The 18,375-nt window shown below is 41.4% G+C and overlaps 1 protein-coding gene across 2 annotated transcripts; it reads left to right on the forward strand.

The window, feature by feature from the left end:
- Nucleotides 1-284: 284 nt before the first annotated feature.
- LOC144215738 (ectopic P granules protein 5 homolog) lies at nt 285-17,991 on the forward strand. Of its 2 annotated transcripts, none has more exons than XM_077744850.1 (46): nt 285-445; nt 535-675; nt 765-838; nt 972-1,547; nt 2,050-2,310; nt 2,410-2,608; nt 3,012-3,148; nt 3,221-3,328; nt 3,605-3,678; nt 3,873-3,981; nt 4,175-4,289; nt 4,485-4,635; nt 4,750-4,911; nt 5,087-5,507; nt 5,775-5,915; nt 5,986-6,147; nt 6,222-6,344; nt 6,417-6,679; nt 6,766-6,906; nt 7,010-7,154; nt 7,458-7,655; nt 7,749-7,856; nt 7,933-8,055; nt 8,127-8,293; nt 8,490-8,726; nt 8,794-8,917; nt 9,226-9,367; nt 9,540-9,711; nt 9,794-9,956; nt 10,041-10,183; nt 10,511-10,667; nt 10,914-11,108; nt 11,187-11,400; nt 11,990-12,174; nt 12,325-12,532; nt 12,612-12,687; nt 13,232-13,335; nt 13,410-13,585; nt 13,716-13,934; nt 14,024-14,233; nt 14,365-14,509; nt 14,574-14,816; nt 14,908-15,121; nt 15,262-15,480; nt 15,628-15,742; nt 15,802-17,991. In XM_077744850.1, exons 3-46 carry the CDS (start codon nt 791-793, stop codon nt 15,982-15,984), a joined length of 7,776 nt encoding a protein of 2,591 aa, XP_077600976.1. In that variant the 5' UTR covers nt 285-445; nt 535-675; nt 765-790; the 3' UTR covers nt 15,985-17,991. The 2 variants fall into 2 exon arrangements, with proteins under 2 accessions (XP_077600976.1, XP_077600977.1); XM_077744851.1 differs by having other exon boundaries at nt 286-445; nt 535-838; nt 5,087-5,244; nt 5,356-5,507; nt 15,802-17,990.
- Nucleotides 17,992-18,375: the final 384 nt, after the last annotated feature.

The following is an 18,375-nucleotide window of genomic DNA, read 5'->3' on the forward strand; positions in this document are numbered from 1 at the left end:
TTGAGATTATTAAGGCCTCCTGATAGTCAATTAAATTCTCTATATGAAGTATTTGAATGATTATTAAACAAAATATAGGTGTTAAAAAATTAGTAGCCTCCTATCAATTATGTAAATGATTTATTATTACAGTACAGTGGTTTTATTCATTTCACCTTTTGATTTAATAATTTCATTGGAACGAATGAATAGTAAACACATCATATGACTGTTTTGTTTTGGTTTGACAAAGTTTGTTCTTTCTGGACCTCCGTAGAAAGGTGGAGTTAACACGTGACTTTGGATTGTGAAAACACAATTCCTGAGACAAACAAAACAGTGACAAGTGAATCGAAAATGAGACCAGCGCACTCCGTCATCTGCCGATATTAGCTGTTTTATTCTTTTTACGACAGGAAAAAACGAAGCAAAGAAGATCAAGCGGTTGGTACAGGGAAAAATGGAGGTAGATCGAGTAAACAAGACGATACCCGATAACATTTGAGGCTTGAGTCCGTCATAAATCTTTTTCTTTTTACGAACCTCTTTTTTTAGGTAGTTTGGATTGTTCTATCATTATGAAGTAAACGCGATCGCTCCTAATTGTGGCCGAAAAAATCCCCCAAATTATTGTGTTGACAAGCCTGTTTATCTTGTCAACACAGGCTTCCACTTGCTGCTTATCAAAGAAAAAACGTAAGTCAGACTGATCTTTTTGATGTCGATTTTGTGCGCAAATATTGCAGCAAAGTCTAATACTATCCTAAAATTGTTTAACGGGAAAGTTGCAATGTGAGAGACGGGTTTAAACATGGAGGCAGTACGACCTAAGAAGACCAAGACGAAAGTCAGTGCAAAGGTGACATTTCATCTTATTTTTTTTCACTATCTTTGAATGATTTTTGTGGTTTAAACCTTGAAAATTGATTATATACTTTTACTTCTGCTGCATGCATGCTCACACTGATTATCTACTTATTTGTGATGAGCAGATCAGGAAGCAGAAAACAACAGAGGCCAAGGAAAATGCCTCTTCATCCGTGTGTTATGATGCTTCCACTTCTGAATTTGCAAGCATCCCTCCATCCGCTCCACCACTGGAACCACAGCAGGAAAAACCTGAGCCCATTCTTATCCCTGAGACCAAATCCAAGGCATTAGAGACCTTCCCGTCGCACGCTGCGTCAAATGAGACTTCACGATCAGTTCTGGATTTGTCACAAGCATCACGAGCCACAGTGCAGCAAACGAAAGAAATTGATTTAGACGTGAGTTTTTTTAAGTCCGAGCTTGAGGCCATATCACATGCGTCACATGTTTCGACGCATTTAGAGATCAAAAGTGTCCCTAGTGCGCCTCCTCTTTATCCATCTGTCCCGACACTGGAGGAGGGATCCTGGATAGAGCTTCACAGTGCAGCAGTAAAAAATTCTGTGAAAGGACCTGCCGTTTTAGCACTTGCCGAGCAGGAATCTTCTCCACCTAGTTTGCAGCCTCGGGAGTCCGTGGTTGAACTTTCCAAGACCAAACTCTACCCTGAATTACCAAGAGCCACAACAGAAGTTCAGGTATATATTTTTTTATACAGTATATAACATTATACAGCTTTTAAAACACTGACTTTATCAATGTCAAACAGTGTTCCCCATCGATCTTGCTTCAACTTTCTCAGAATGCTATTGCCATATCAGCTTTACATGTTTGAGCCTTGTCACTGGTTATTTTCTTCAAATTCCACCACAAACAAGCCCTGACATTTACCTAAAATGCGATTTTCGTCATTTTTTCCCCCCCCAATAACAAGATTCATTATCATCAGAATGATTTCATTATTTCAAAATGTCCTTACAACTCACGGGTTAAGAAATGTGTCCAAACAGGATACATTTTACAGTTTGGAGTTGAGGCTATAATTTGTTTTCCTGCAATATATTGACTCTATATTTGGTCTGAAAAAGTAACTTTCGACTTATTTTTCTTTAAACCAGATGGTTGAAATGACTTTATGACCAGTTATGGATCATGTCAATTTTTTTTCTTTAAACTGACTTCATTTTTGTTGTTTTGCAGCCATTCTCTTTGGAGCAGCTGAGTGTTTGGGAGCCTGGTGGAGGCTTACGAACATGGCTAGAAGGCGTGGAAGAATGCACAGCTCAATTCTGTGCGCTGGCTCGACACGAGATTCACGAATTGGCCGAACTTCTGCAGAACTACTGGCGCTGTCGCAGACAACTGACCCAATCACACACACAATTGCACACGCAGTCGTCCGACTGCAAAAGCACTCAGAATCGTCTATGGAGCTTCAGAGATGAACAGTTGACACTTCAGGTTCAGTGTTTCCAAAACATTGCTGAGCACAAATATGCAGTAAATGAAATGATATACAGAATTTGCTGACGTTTTTAATGTTTTTTTTCCTCTCTAAAGGGATTATGTGCAGATCAGTCGAGAGTGTGTGGCTACCACCGTTTCCAGCAAGCAGAATTCAGTCAAAGTGTGCTGGCTGAGTTGAGCAAACTTTTTGAAATTCGCAGTGAACTTTTACATCAGAAGGTGGCACTGCATGCTTATACTGCTCTGCTGTCACGTGTCCAGGTGGAATCCTTCTTGTACCGCTTATTAAAAGGTGATATGCGCATACACTGCTCCAAAGTATTGCCCATAAATCATCCACAATTCACTTATATTCAACTGAAACTACAAAATATTCATTCACGTGTAAAGTTTAAGAACTGTTTATTTTCAAAATGTTCCATGGGTAATACCATGAAATTCAATCCTTTAATAAATTGCCATTTCATTTTTTTCCAAGCCAAGTACTTTGATTATATGGTGGTGGATTTTCAGCTTATCTCCTCAAGGGTCAGAATGTGTAAAATAGCTGTATATTTTTTTGTTGAACATTGATGCATACCACACACGTATGCAGGGAAGCAAGAATAGTTGTCATATCAGCATGGTTTGCAAACACTGAATGTACCCAGCTGAATGAACTCTTTTGTTGTTTGTCTATGTATTTTTCTCAACAGACTGTTGTCCTAGCCAAACACGGCCCTGTTCCTTTCAACCATTGAAAGATGCCATCAGCATTCTTTTTAGTTTCATGCGAAAAGTCCTTGATGATACACAATTTCAGGCAGATATCCATCACTGGTTGGAAATACTGGTAATTATACACATTAGATTAGGTTTTGTGTGTATTTTGCATGACATATTTGTCATGTTTTTGTCTCTGCAGGTGGCAGAGCTGCTCCATGTGGGAGGCTCAGGAGAGCATCTGTTCTTGTTGTGTCATTTGCTGTGCTGTCCTGCTGGGGTGGGCAAGTGGGCCGCCCCTTTCCTTCAGGTAGGTTCATAAAATATTCCGTTACTATTACATATGTAGAATATGTCCCAATCGTCCAGTTTTGCATTGAAAATTGGATTTCAAAGATACCTGGGGAAAAATAAACCACAAGTACCTTATTTTTGCAATTAAGATGTGCAACCCAAAATGAAAATTACGTTCAAATATTTTCTTTAGCATCACTAAAGTATGAATCAATCATTCACTACCATTGACTATTATGGATATCAAATCTTGCACTGAAAAATAAGCAACATTCTATTATGATGTTTTCAGATTGAAGTGAGCGGGAACGTCTGTGGAGTGCAAGACTTTATGCAAGCCTTGGCAATTCTTATGTCACCTGCTCGGTAGGTATAAAAAAACGCCCTCACTGCCCAAGAACACTATCAGAATCAGTTATATATTTATAAGTCAACTAATTGTAGTGTTTAGTTACATTTCAATGGGAGCAGCACCACTCCTAATGTTATTTTCATTGAAGCTCTTAATTTTTCCAGTGTGAACATAACTGGTGAGGAATGCATTTCTATTCTGACTTTAGACACCGTGCAGAGTTTTTGACCCATATGAAACCATGTGAGAGTCTAAATTCAGCTTCATCTGGACCTGAGTCTGGCAACTGGACTCTTGTGGATGAAGGAGGAGAGGAGGTACAAAGCCGTTTTCGAACACAACAAAGCAATGATTATTTTTCATTGTCCTTGACAGCAATGTACGACCAATCCATTTTGTTCTCGCTGACTAACATTTAGAATTGTTTAAAAAGACTATAGTGCATTTAATTATTGGTCTATTGACTGAATACCAGATTTAATTAAACATGCTGTCCTCTTTTTTTTTTAGGATGAGGATCCAGAGAGCAGTTGGTTGCTGCTTTGTGAGGATGACCTTGTCTCCTTTATGTCCCAGTTCCCTTTCCAGCAACTCTATTCAAACATGCTGGGGATGAGCAAGCACGGTAAATGTCTACATCTTTACTTTTGTTTTGTAAAGCTATAATTAAGAGAGCAGTTTTTACAAAAAGTCTTCCACAATGATGCACAACTACAGCAGTGTCCTTGAGTAAGGCACTGAAACCATTTATTATGAAGAGATCAATACATAAAGGGGATTTCTTTTTCCTGAAGGAACTAACTCAACAATTGGTTTGCAGGTGTTTATGAGTCTCAGGGGTACTCAAGTCAGAAGATGATGCGTGTCTTTGCCTTTGCTTCTTCGCTCATTGAAATTCTCGCCCTTGGCCTACAAACCTATAACAGGGCTCGATACAGACAGCTAGTGAAACGAATAGGACACATTATACGGTTAGTGGGTCTTTTGGAGTGTGCATGTTTGAAAAAGGCATGGTGGTTTGGTCACATCCATAAAAATGCTGCCAGGCGATATTATTAGGTCATTTATCTGGATTTCTCTTGCAGGATGACACTGTCTTATGTTAGTGATCATTGGGCACAATATGTTAGCGGGACTGGTACTAGTGGATCTAACACACACGTCCACTCTTTACCTTTGGAAAAGCTGCAGGTGGAATATGATCATCTATTCCTCAGGACTGTTCTGCATGTTCTCAGAAGCAAAAGGTTTGATACTACAGTGTTTTGTTTAGGATTTTACAGTATCATACATACAAAACTATAGTATACACTGGCTAGTGTACCATAACATGATTTAAAGTTTAAAATGTCAATTTTGCACATCAACTCCTTTAAATAAAATAAAACATTGTTTTTTAATTCTCATCTGTTTCTTTTACAGGTTGGGAATTTGGTTGTTTATGTCTGAAATGCCCTATGGGACTCTATCCAGCTACATGCTATGGAGGATCCTTTATGTGATGCAGTGTGTCGTCACTGAAGGAGTGGAAACTCTTTGTGCTTGTGATGACACCGAGGCCTGTATTCAAGCTTTAAGAGGTAATTCACATTTTGACAGCTTACTGCAGCTCGACTGGTTTCAATTCATAGAAAGCATGAATCGGAGACCTTTAAACTTGGTGATCATGTGCAGACCATCTTTTTCTGCAGAACCCGAACACCAAGAGAGGTTTGAGTTGTGGTTGTGTGAGGTTAACAGCTCTGACGGCATCTCCCTCCTCACTGCACTTGCACACATGGCCACACCAGCCCAGTACTCAGATCCAGCTTTCGTCACAACCATCAGTCTGCTGATTTACCAGGTATGAAAAAAATGTGCAAAGGAAGAATGAGGTTTCTGTTCAATCCATTGAGATGTAAAACAAGGGCTCCAGTAGCATTTCTGCCTCGTCAATGATAATAACGCCATTATTTTGTGTTATTAAGAAAAGTCATTTTTATTGTTGTTCACAATTCAGTGGTGAAGAGCTGCACTGTTCCGTTTCATCTTTAACGTCTTCAGAAGATATTTCCAATGCCTTTGTTTTTGCGATAAAAGCCGGTTTTGTATCACTTTATTTTGCCTGCAGGTGTCTTATGTCAGTGTATCCACCAGAGAAATTTACTCCAAGGTTGGAAGGGAGTTGTTGGCTACCATAGCATCAGCCCATCCCTTTATTATCTCTGTGCTGCTGGGGAGGCTGAGAGAAACCATCCAAACTGTCGGCATGGTTGGTTCTATTGGTTTAGGTTTCACTAGAACTATATACTGGAGGTATTTTAATGCTTTCTCTTTGATAGGTGGCACTCTACTTGTGTAAAGAGCTTCCCCTGAGCTTGTGGCGTCCTCAACCAGAGGAGATATGCGTGATTGGGGCGTGGTTGCTGCAACATCCTCTGTCCGCTGTGGAGAATCGACTGGCTTGCGTTATATTGGAGGGTCTCAACTGGGGATACTCCCAGGTAGTTTTAAATGGTTTTCCACTTGTCACATTTTCACTTTGGTCTGAAATGACAAAGCCTGTTTGGGTTGTCAGGATGGTTCCTTGGCCTTGTCGTCATCGCTTCACAGTAAAGTGGCTCTGCTGGTGGCTGAGGCGTATCAAAAATATCTGACTGATAAACCCTATACTGGTCTCATATCAGAAGGAATTAAACAGGTAACCTATTTTAAGACATCCGTCGCTCTCGAATTTTTCAAATGTTTCCTGAGAATGTCTCTTTTTCTTCAGGTGTCGTATCTTGCGAGCGTCCTTCGCTTAGGTGTCTCCCCTGAGGCATCATTCAGCCAATGGGCGTGGCAGCTCTTACTCAGGCTAAAGCTCCATGCCAATGCACAGCACCCAAAAGGGGGTTGGTCTCCTCCTGCTTTGGGGTCCGTCCCACTTGTAGAACTCACACACTCGCCCAGCATGCACTCTGTTGTCCGGGCTGTAAAAGCAGGAATCCCTATCGGAGCATACCTGTCGATTGCTATGACAACAGTAGGGCATAGGTATGGGTTGCTTCCTTTGCAATGATTTTTATTTCCCTCCCTAACTTAAAGAATGAGGAAAACCTGTGTCATTTATTTTTCATTAGCCTGGAGCACTTTTGTACCGATGGAGTCGGCTTGTTAAGGAGTCTGATTCAGTCTCGCCACCTGCAAGCTGCTGTCCATCTTTTGGATAACATCCTTCCCCAAATCTACCCACTTAGTTTCTACCTTCTCAGCAACGCTCAGTAAATATCACTTTTACAAACAAACTACCAATGCTTTCAATCTTCAATTGCTACCTCACCAACACTTAACATTTGATGTATGTTTTCCCCCCTTTTTTGCCAGGTTCCTAAGTTGCATTCAGCTATTCCTGCAGTATGACAGTGTGTGTCCACAGGGTGTGACACAGCAAGTCACACACCGGGTAGCTCCACTCCTCACCGGTACAGTGTATGGAGACAATGTCCGACTGTTGAACAGTGTTATTCAGGTAACTTATTTACAATACATATTTGTCCTAAATATTTCCTTTCTATATTGCAACCTAATGGATAACCTTAAACATGCACAGACTAAACAAATTATGCAAAAATTTAGGCTAATATTGCATTCTTGGAATAAGAGTTAAACAATAATTTCTCAAGCCTAATTGAAGTGAAGGAGCTGCCGGAATTGTGACACTCACCGAAATTAATCCGAGTTTTTTCAAACTATTATATATAATGAAATTGCGATATCTACAGTCATTCCACACTTTGATTTAGAAATGCATTTATATTTGTCTTCCCTCTAGAGCCATGTGGTTGAGAGTTCACAGTCCAGTCGTGTGGGTGTCGTAGCCGTGCTGGAGTTTTGGATGGGGATTTTGACCCAGCAGAATCTATGGTATCGGGACAAAACAGTGTTGTTCCTCATTGATCAAATCTGCTTTGCAGCATTCACACATCATCAAGAGGATTGCCTGCTGAAGCTCCTTCACCAACAGCATAAGGTATTTTCATCAGGCATCCGTCATTGTCTCAAATCCACGTCCTAACCAACTGAGAATGAGTTAGTAATGTCGTGGTTTGAATCCCTATTGCAGAATGCTTTGGGTTACCATGGGGATCGAGGTCTGCTCTCTTCTCTGGTAGGCTGGATTGCTGGAAATGCAACACCATCTTTCATAGAGGGCCAGTCACTGAGTGGAGAAGTAAGACTCTCTAATCCCTAACAATTTGCATAAATCACTATATGAACTCACTGGATTAGTGTTTCTTTGTTGCTAGGTTTGGTTTGCTTGGCTGGTACTTAACATGGAGGGCACATTTGAGGAAGACTGTCAGATCAGAAGATGTGTTGAAAATGAACTCCTATCAGAGCCTAGTATCTCACCAGAACAAGCCTTAAAGGTACATATGGGGAATTATGTTTTCAGAATAGATGGATGACTTTTAACTAATTTGCCATATGTCTGAGGCAGAGAGCTCAACAGAGGCTGAAGTTGCCAGTCACCCCGTCTTTGCAGCGACTCCAAGTTTACCGTTGGGCCTGGCAGGCATTGGCCACACCCCCTGACCATCCTCTCTTACCACTAGTTTGGCAAAAGTTCCTGCAGTTGTTCCTCAGGCAACCCGGTCCCGATTATGGGTATGACGCTTAAGTCTTCCTATCTCATGAAACTATACAGTACAATAGAGCTAAGATGTGACTGTTATTTCAAAAGCATCTCCCAACATATTTCATAGTATTTTGCCTATATATTTGCACATAATGTCAACAATGGGGACAACTTCAGATTTTCTAGTCCAGGTGATCTTAATAAAATGCATTTTGCTTGCGCTAGTCTGGCTGCCGGTGGATGCATTGGCCGAAGATTCTTCCAGACTTCCTCTCAAGCCACTCTGTTGCAAGATTTGAGGCAGAGGTTACAAACCATATCGGATTTCCACCATGCTGCCAGCCAGGCCTTAAGGGTGCCACCAACAGACACGGTCTCAGCAGACAACCCTAGCGACAGGTGGGCCGGTAGCCCCTGCCGCTCCTACCTCACCTCTCCTCAGCTACACATAGAGTTGGTCAGGTAGGGCACCCTCTGTGCTTTGAGTAGTTAACAATATTTTCAACCAAAAATCTTTCACGTTTTGCAGGTTGTTTGGGGTTTTTGCCCTGTGGTTGGAAGATGAAACTCTGCAGAAGCAGGAAGTTTACCTTCCTAGTCTTCCTCCTGAATATGAACCACACAGACTTGCACAGGTTATGCAACAGCAACAGGTTTGTGTGTCCTTCATTTCTTGAACCCTTTCAGTGGACAGCTTTTCAACTGTTGAAACTTAAGACCAATCTTGAACTGATTTATATTAAAAAATATTCTTATAATATAAACATGAAATATTAAAGTATTTTTTCCAAATAATAAATATACTCATAAACTAATAACATTTTAATAAAAACGCAGTCAATGTAATACAATCAATAATGTTTAAAGCCCCTTTTTTTCCACAATATTTATTTAATCATTTAAACTAGGAAGACTGACTGTGAGTGTTAATGTTCCTAACACAATTTCTTCTAATCTTCAGGAACTGTGGCTGGAATATGTCGACCAGGAGCGTCTGCGACATGAAAAGAAGGAGGTCCTTTCACTGTGGGAGAAGGTGCAGAGTGAACCATCTTTCCTTCAAACTGCAAACTCCAGCTTCACTGTCTATAGCTTCAGCAATGGTACAAAAAAACAGTGCAAATCATTGCTTATGAGTTTATTGATAGAAAATCCCAGTTTGAGCATTTTTACAGTAGTAGTTTTCATCGGAATTAAAGAAATTTGTATAATAATATCATAATGATTTAACACCAATCAAAATGTGTAACGGCTGTGACTGTGTTTTTTCTGCAGCAAAGGACCGTATCCAGTCCAACTTGCAGAAGCATTCAGCGCCACTTCCTGCTCCAGACCGCCAACACTTGAAGACTCCAGTGGCTGAGGTCCCCAACTTTTGTCTGTCTGACACCAAAGCTGCTGCCGAACTACTTCAGCGAGATCTCAGCATACTGCAGGACCAAGCCAGGTACCTTTAAACTGTTATGAAGCACTTCTGCTTGTGTACACAATTATGCTCATGTCTTATATTCTCACATAAAACCCCAAAGGACTGCAGTTTCACGGGAAGCCCAGCAGGTGGCCATGGAACAGGAGCTTCTGGAAAATTTGCCTCTGCTTCACAAGAACCGACCAGAGCAAGTAACCCTGAGCCTAGAATGCAAAGGGAAAGGAGGGCAGCCATGCCAGGGCCCGGCTAACATCAGCGTCACTGTATGAGCATTCTCACTGCGTTGCAGAAAAATGGATCAATTTATTAGACTTGCTGTTAATTGTTCATCTCTGTGATATGTTCAGTGTGAGTGTGTCCAGAGACAGGAGGCAGTGCAGAATCAGATAACGTCGCTGTGCAGAGATATCAAAAATCTTCATTCTGACGCTAAGGCTCCTCCTCCTCAAAGCTTGGCCCAAGCTGCTGTCCACACCGAGAATTTTATCACGTGATTATAACCGTCTGTAATCTAGCGTATCTTCCGCATTATAAGGTGCAACTAAAAGACTTCAACTTTCTCCATCTGGTTGATGTATAACTCTACTATTACTACTACAACAGCTTCATCTAGTGACTGTATAACAAATCCTCTACTATTACAACAACCACTACTACTCTTGCGCCTTATACATGAAAAAAATTGAAGTAGGCCATTCATTGAATGTGCATACTATTACCCTCTGTTGTACCTTATAGTGTAGGAAATGTGGTCCTCTGAAATTGCAAAAGTGAAGTTTATTCAAAGTTTCAAATGTCTATTTTTGAATGTGTGCAGGGCTCTTGTGAACATGTACAAATCCCAGAAATCGCCATCGGTGCATCATGTTGGGGTAGCAGCCTTCTACCAAGTGGTGTCATTTGTGTGTCAAGACACATTACGACATCCACCAACACGCCAATACCTCTCCTCTTGTGTGGAAATACTGGGACAGGTACGCACGCACATGCTGTTCTCGCTGTTTGATCACAACTCTTAAGAACAGCATATAGTAGAATGAGGACCTCTGCCAATGATTGTAACACAACCCACTTTGCACATTTGCCTCATAGAGTTGAATTAAGATTAATTCTTTAGTCACAGTGAAATTAAAGCGAAAACAAAGAAATGAGTTTTTTGACCTTCCCCTTTGCAGATTCCTCAAACAATATGAATAATCTAAATAACATGTTTTCTGAAGGTGTTCATCCAGGGTAATCCTGAAGAGTGTAGTCGTGTCCTGAAGACCATCTTGGAACAGAGACGTCTTTGCCCTCTTATATCTCCTTTCTTCACGCCTAACGCAGCTCCTGACCAGCTGGTCTTGCTCTACCAAGACGTAGTGGCGTCACTACATCATGATAGTGCAGACGTTATTTTCATGCTACTCACAAAGGTTGGACCAATTTGTCGAGCAATCTTCCGCACAATCAAAGCCACTCGGTTTCAATTCTCTCTCTGCATCATTTTTCAGTTTGATTTGTCCAGCTGGCTGAACGAGGCCCATCCCGTATTTTCCGTAAGGACCCAGTTACTGGAACTCGTCCATGGGGGTCTCTGTGTTTGCGGCCGAGATCCCGAACCGGACCTTCTCACCCCTTTTCACCTTTTCACCAAACACTGGAGCTTGCTTTTACGCCACAATTTTCCTGACCACTACAGTGATTGCCTGCGTCTCCTTATGACTAGTAAGTGTATCTTTTTTTGCATGGCCATTAAAGCAGTTGGTCATTATTGTAGCCTTGTTTGATTGGCTAAAAGTTCCTCTTATATTTGTCATCAATTAATATGAATTGAATTATTGTTGTGAAGAAGAAAAAACAACTAAGCGGGCAAAACATTTGATGGACAGACTTTTATTATCACCCGTGAATCATAAGAGGGAATTGCTTTCCATTTATTCCTATTTTCCTTTCATCTCCAGGAACAAAACACATAGTCATCTCTTTGAAGGTCTGCCATCCACACATTGTTGCTCACGTTTACAAAATATTCATGAAACGGAATAGCGTGAATTAAATCCGAGTATTCTTTAAATGTTTACCAAGACAAATATTCATTGTGTCTCTAGTGCAAATGTTAGTGTTAATGCAAATTGAATCTGCCTCAATGTAGTATTTTCTATAACAAAACAAAAACAAACAAATCTAACTTGTTCTTCCAGTACATTTGTAATATAATACTCTTTTTTTCAGTGTTATCCAACTGATATCTACATCAGAATCAATAGGCATATAACACCTGGTAGTTATTGCACTAAATCATTATTTTCTACAGGCTCATCAAATCAGCTATTAAGTCCGGAATGCTGGAAAGTGACAATGCGATGCCTCGGCTGCTCATCTTCCTCCCGCAGCAGCAAAAACAAATGCGAACAAGGGCAAAGCTCTGAGGTTTCTGCCCACGCAACAGCATACTCAGGGTCTTCCTATCGATCACCAATCACCCTTTCTCCTCAACAGGTGACGTCCTAAATCACTCTATATTTTCACCTATGAAGGAAATTTCACCTTCAAAAAAAATAGATGGAATTTCTTCAATGTTAGACATTTTTGAAATCCTCATACAATAATGACTTCAAATCTGCCATTGTTTTTATATATTGCTAATAGGTGGATGAAACCATAGATTGGCTCAGTGATTACTTCCTACGCAGTCGTCTCAGTAATCCTGACCTTCGTAGTTTTGGCCTCTACTCTGCCTGGTCTCTTTACATCAGTGAGATTCTTACTTTCTGGGACTATTTGGTTCACTGTCTGAGCAGTGTGTCACTTAGCAACTTTGCCAGAGAATCTGTGGGCAGCAAGAGAGTAATGCAAGGTACATCGCGTAACATTTAACACAATGGTTTGGGCACCTGCTCCTATGTTTTCATAACACAAGTCTGGAATTCTCACAGCTCTCCACGAACTGCACAATAAGATTGGGAAATTATTTAAGCCGTGGATCTTTCCTCTTAATACTGAAGATGGGAGGTACGTTGGTCTTCTAGCAATGTTTTCACCAAGTTGTAATTAACCTTTCTATAGGGCAAGGGAATATTTATGGTACCATACCAAACTAACCAAGATAACTCAAGAATGAATAAAGGGATTATTATCAATCTTGCAGGATATGTTTGTAGTATGAAAGCAAAAACTTAGGTGAGTTTTAGAAGAGGAGAGTGGCAACATTTTATGATTTGAGGGCAAAGGTAGCGTGGCCTCTACCAAATATGGGGATGCTTTTAATTTGGATGCTAAGGCAGGAGTCTGCTCTGAGTGAGAAATGAAATTCTTAGCTAGTAAAATATCAAAACAAATTACCATGAAATAAAATACAAAGAAGAACACCACAAAGAAATTCACTGGTTAAAGGTTTTTTTCAATTTTCAACAGTATTAGTGGCTGCCAATGATTTTCATAACGGCCCTGTATAAAAGGTCGGGCTTCATTCAATGTATTATGATGAATGTTAAAGTGATCTTCTAGAGTGTGTAGGTGGAAATCTATAGCTGTATCAACACTATTTTTGTTACAGTAATCTCAAGTGTTACCCTTGGATGGAGACAGATGCGAGTGTTGCAGGATGTGTGGTCGCACTTTACGCTCAACACACTGACAAACTGCATCAGATATTCCAAGGTAACATCCAAACTATTGCTTTCCTGATGCTCCCTTTACAATATATACATTTGTTTTGCACTCATACATTCCAGAGCGGCTACTTCCGGGACAAAGAGGTGCACTTTGGCTTAGTCTGATGCAGTACTGTGAAAATTGCACTTCTCCACGGACCCCAGAGTACTTGTTATACATGTACCACTCTCACCTGCGAAAGCTGCCATGGAGATACCTGTATCCGGACACGCTGCTCATGGAGCACCTCTTCAATGTGAGACCCTCAAACATGCGTTTCAAAACCATCAAAATATGAGATACTGATCACATTTCCTTCATCTTTCAAGAATACTCATGACTTTGCTGACTTTGTTCCATTTTTATCGTCTCGTTTGTCCTAACAGGTGGAGAGAGGAAGCCCCAAAAGCTGCTTCCTTTTTATGGGAGAGATTTTATGTGAAGTGAACTGGGTCAGCGTCTTAAGTGACCACTTAATGCCGCCACCACAACAAGTAACATTTGAGTCCAATTTGAATCCTCAAAAGGATTCATACACCATGTTGGTGTATCTGTTATACATGCTGGTTTTTCTAGCAAAGGAGGAGCAGCTCCTCAGCCAACAGGTACCCTCTTAAATCTTTTTAAAAACTTTGTTGGAGTGTACAAAAAAAAAAAAACGAAAAAATGAAACATTTTCTTCCTCTTTCTCCAGGACTCCCCACTTGTCAACCTATTAATCCAATGCACATCTCTGCCTTGGCACCAATTAGATCTGCCATCCTACCAGGGGGTTCTGGCATATGTCAGTACCCACTACAATCCATCTCTGCTGCTTAACACGGATTCTGCAACTCACTTGTTGCTAACATCACTACGTAGTGCTGCTGGACTTCATTCCCGCCCGTATGAAGCTGCTCACATGGTATATATATCACATTTTTATTCAATGCTATGTATATATATGTGTGTGTATGTGTGTGCGCGTGCGTGTATGCATGTACGTGTATATATACTCCCTGGGTGGCCAACTACAATTTACGTTATGCATGCCAGGAGGGGACAATGAAGGCGTCCGCTTACGTGTGCTGGGCCGTGCAGTGTTTGGTGGCTTTGGAACAAGCGGGAAGCATCAGCATTAGCATTCTGGAGACACAGCTGGAGGCCCTTTTGGAGAGCATCGTCACATTCAGCCCACCTGGTGAGGCGCTCTTCTCCCGCAAAAGTTGGCCAGGTGTCGATTTAATGTTGCGTTTCTTACACAGAGAAGGGATTGGAGCAGAGGCACATGGCCTTCTGCAGCCTTTTCAGCGGCGCGTTGACCACGCTCAACAGCGTCGCCGTCTCTACGGGCGAGGCGCTCGCGCTTGGGGTCATCGCCTGGCTGGACAAGAAGGGGAAGGGCTTTCCCATTCTGCCTCTACTCACTGCTTGCTCCCGCTGTCTGGCCTCGGTGAGCCACATGACTCGCATCATGGAGGCGTGCATCACGGCGCACTTTAAACACGGTAAAGCGAGCTTGCGCTTTCCAGTCATTGCTTTCAATGGCCAAGTCGATGTTCTGGTAGAGATGTTAAATCGCACCTTTCTTCTGTCCAGCTGAAGAGGAGCTTGTTGGCTGGGGTCCCGTGTTAGCATCGCTGCAAGTACCCGAGCTGACGGTGGAAGACTTCCTCTCCGAGAGCCTATCTGGATGCAGCTTCCTCACGCTTTACGCCATCATCCTCCAACGCCTTAACTCTGAACACACAGGAGCCAATGAGAGGAGGACGCTGGCTCTCATCAACACGTGGACCCATCAGGTGTCCCCCAGGTTTGTGAGTTTGACTGGATAACAACGATTATGATCAATGGCAGCAGGAAGAAATTTGGAGAAAGAAAGAAATATTCTCAGACTAGAGTATGACCCAATTTTTGTATCATTCTACGAAATATGTCGTTGTGTATCTCCAGCGGACCAGGCAATGAGGCTAAACTCTTTCTTTGGTGGCACAAATCACTGAATCTGGCCGTGGAGCTGCTGCAGCCTCAAGCGAGTCTCAGTGAATTATCAGGGGTGGTCTCCGGGCTATTGAAGTTGCAAAGTAGGCTCCTCCAGCTGGGAGAAGAAAGAGTCAATTCTGGACTACTCGGGGCCATTGGTCTCGGGAAGAAGTCCCCCGTTTCAAACAAGTAAGCTAGATGTTTCCATCTCCTCTGTCTTTGATCACATTGTGGTTCGGCTTTCCTACGGCGGGACTTAACCACCTGTGAAATAAGCGTTTTAGAACTCTTCACATCATGATAACGCTGCTCAGGCATATTGCGTTGTGTGTTTAGATTCCGGGTGGTGGTCCGCAGCCTGGCAACGTTTCTCTCCATACAAGTGGCATCAGAAAATGAGCTACGACTCCAGCCCACTTCTGATTTACAAACTTCTCCAAAAGCACAACAAGTAGGCATTTATGCCAATTTCAAGTCTTCAATTATCTCATCGATGTTTTTTTTCCACAGTTGTTGGGGCTGCTTGAAGCCATGGCTAGCAATAAACAGTACGCAGAATTGGAAGACTCGCTGAAAAAAGTCCTCCAGTTCATCTGCTATCCGGGCCATTGTCTGAAAGATGGACCTCGACTCCTGTCCCTGCTGACAAACCTGCTCTACCCTGACCTCAGATACCTTCACGTAATACGTTGACCTTGATGGGATGGAAACTCGCTGCCTGAGAAACAGGTAGTACTAGTAAATGGCCTTTGTGGTCGCTGTCTGATCCCATTCTCGTCCCTTCTTGCACTTTCTTCATCTCATCTTCGAGGCTTTTTGTACTTTCGATGACTCATCTGTTGATCATCACTGCCTATTTATTGAAGCAGAAACTCAATTCAAGACGCGGTACAGATAGTTCTACAGGAAATGTAACAAGAAAAGAGAAAAGGAGGAAGTTAGAGGACATACTGAACAAAAACCTTGAAGGAATATTGTGGAAATTATCCACAAAATAGAGCCTCTGTGCTTCTCACACAATCCATTGATGCCTTTGTGAGTTATTGAAGAAGAAGCAGTATCCTTCTATTTATGTCCTACCATAAGTGCTTACTACCAAGGAATGTTAAAGGCTGCACTGAAAAGTATAAATATTGTGTAAGAAGAAAAAGTAAAAAATAGTAGCATACGAGTGAAGTTATAAAATTGTATACCCGACATGGTGTCACTGTTTGGAAGTCAGTCAGATTTTTAACAAATATATATTTTCCAATTGAAAAGAATTATGATTCAAAATGTACTTTTTCTTCTTATGCTACAGTTTTCTTTCTCAGACATAAAATCCAAAATATCATTCTTAGCATTTACTTTTCAATATACTTGTTTTTCCTTTTCAGTGTCACTGCAATACTCCTTGGTAGCAGTTCTTGTTTTTTGCCAAAGTTCATGTCTTTTTTTGTTTTAATCTTAATTGTGTAAATGTTGAGTCTGGTGCAAAAAAGAAAATTGCATTCCCCCCCTAAAACACACTCAAGTGGTGTTATGTAATGGTCTTGTGTTCAGATTCACCTTTTTTTACCACATTTTCGCAATGTGTCGTGCTGTGACTGTTAATGTTTAAAGCATTTCTTTTTTGTATGCATCAGCAACCAGAGGCGAGACTAGAGAGGACATAACATCTCACATCTGCTGTTTGTTTCAGTGATGGCTTGAGAAAGCAGGGACAATCGTGACAATTGATCATTGACTCATAGCACAATGTCATTTTTTTCAGTGGCAACACTGGGGTGATCAAACTGCTATTAAATCATCTTTGTATATGGGAAAAAAAGGCTTTTAATTTGCACATCTCTGTGAGGCTGTCCCTATGTCCCTGTCCGACACCACATCAGGCTAGAGGCGTCTCTATGGTTACACAAAAGGTAGAAGTGGGAGAGGACGGCTTGCTCTAAGACAGAAAACTCAAGAGGGGGGGTTGGAGCTGCATATTTCCCACACAATGTGAGTTATTGAATTAGAAAAAGTATCCTTCTATTCCACATTGGTGTAAAGCGACTGTCTGGCGCTCTCATTTGCCTTCTGTTCGCTGATCACTCCGTTCTGGTGCTCAATTTACGCTTAGCGGCGTTTACCGTGTTCCCATCCCAAATGAGACAAGCTGGCACACATCGCTGTCTGGCACGTCCTGTGTCGCCATGGTAACTCCGCTTCAGGTCAGGAATTGTTGGTCCTGGACTCTTATAGCGCAACCAATAGGCACAAACTTGAAATGTTTAACCATGAGATGATTGGGAGTCTGGTTTGGAGTCTGACACCACAGGCTTGTCGAAAATGACTGGGTTTTTATTTACAGCTGAGTGGACACGTGTCAGACAGTCCAACAGGTGAAGTTGGGTCTGATGACTCAGACTTTGCTCTTTTCTCCAAATGACCCGTCAGGGCTGAGAGAGCCTTTTTTCCCCCTGCACTTAACAATTGAAAGTCACCATTAATGACTCAGACCTCCACCAGAGTTCTATTCTAAGTTCATTTTTAGAAAACTGTGGGCTGCTTGGTGATCTGCAGCACAATTTATATGTTTTGTGCATGTGTATTCTGTCTTGCCTTTTTGACATCTGTGAGAAAGTATGAATCATTTGCATACTAGCCCTCCACTTTGATGCACGTGCTTTGAAAGGTGACTGCTGTTTTTTTTTTTTTTTTTTTTTTTTTTTTTTTTTTTTTTTTTCAAAATTAGGGCCAAGAGTGTTAGATGTGCAATCCATTTTGTCTTTGGGGGCTGGCAGTGAATGGTCCCTTTGCCCTCAATAGCAAGTAAAGATGTGCATGTCTGTTGTTGTCAATAGACGGTAATTATAAACTTCAATATTCTGAAAGTGTAAAGAAAAGCATAATAACATTTAGTCATTAGGGGCTAGAACCAGTGTAGTATTTCTGGGTTTATTCATTTAATACATTAATATTGCTTTCATTAATATTTCATTCATTTATATAGGTGACCGATATAGCTTTTTTTGTGGTGTATGGGACAATACATGGTCACAAGATTGAATGCAATCTAGTATTTGAGTGTCTATTTTCAATACCACCCTGCTTTTCCTCTGT

This window comes from Stigmatopora nigra, chromosome 22, assembly GCF_051989575.1.
Source record: "Stigmatopora nigra isolate UIUO_SnigA chromosome 22, RoL_Snig_1.1, whole genome shotgun sequence".
Classification (NCBI taxonomy): Eukaryota; Metazoa; Chordata; class Actinopteri; order Syngnathiformes; family Syngnathidae; genus Stigmatopora; species Stigmatopora nigra.

Bases quoted from the DNA above. Each gene is read 5' to 3' on its own strand.
- LOC144215738 (XM_077744850.1), top strand. From the start codon at position 791: ATGGAGGCAGTACGACCTAAGAAGACCAAGACGAAAGTCAGTGCAAAG. The intron at 9,957-10,040 runs GTATGAGCATTC...TGATATGTTCAG, and splicing joins CGGCTAACATCAGCGTCACT to TGTGAGTGTGTCCAGAGACA. The intron at 15,481-15,627 runs GTAAGCTAGATG...TTGTGTGTTTAG, and splicing joins AAGTCCCCCGTTTCAAACAA to ATTCCGGGTGGTGGTCCGCA.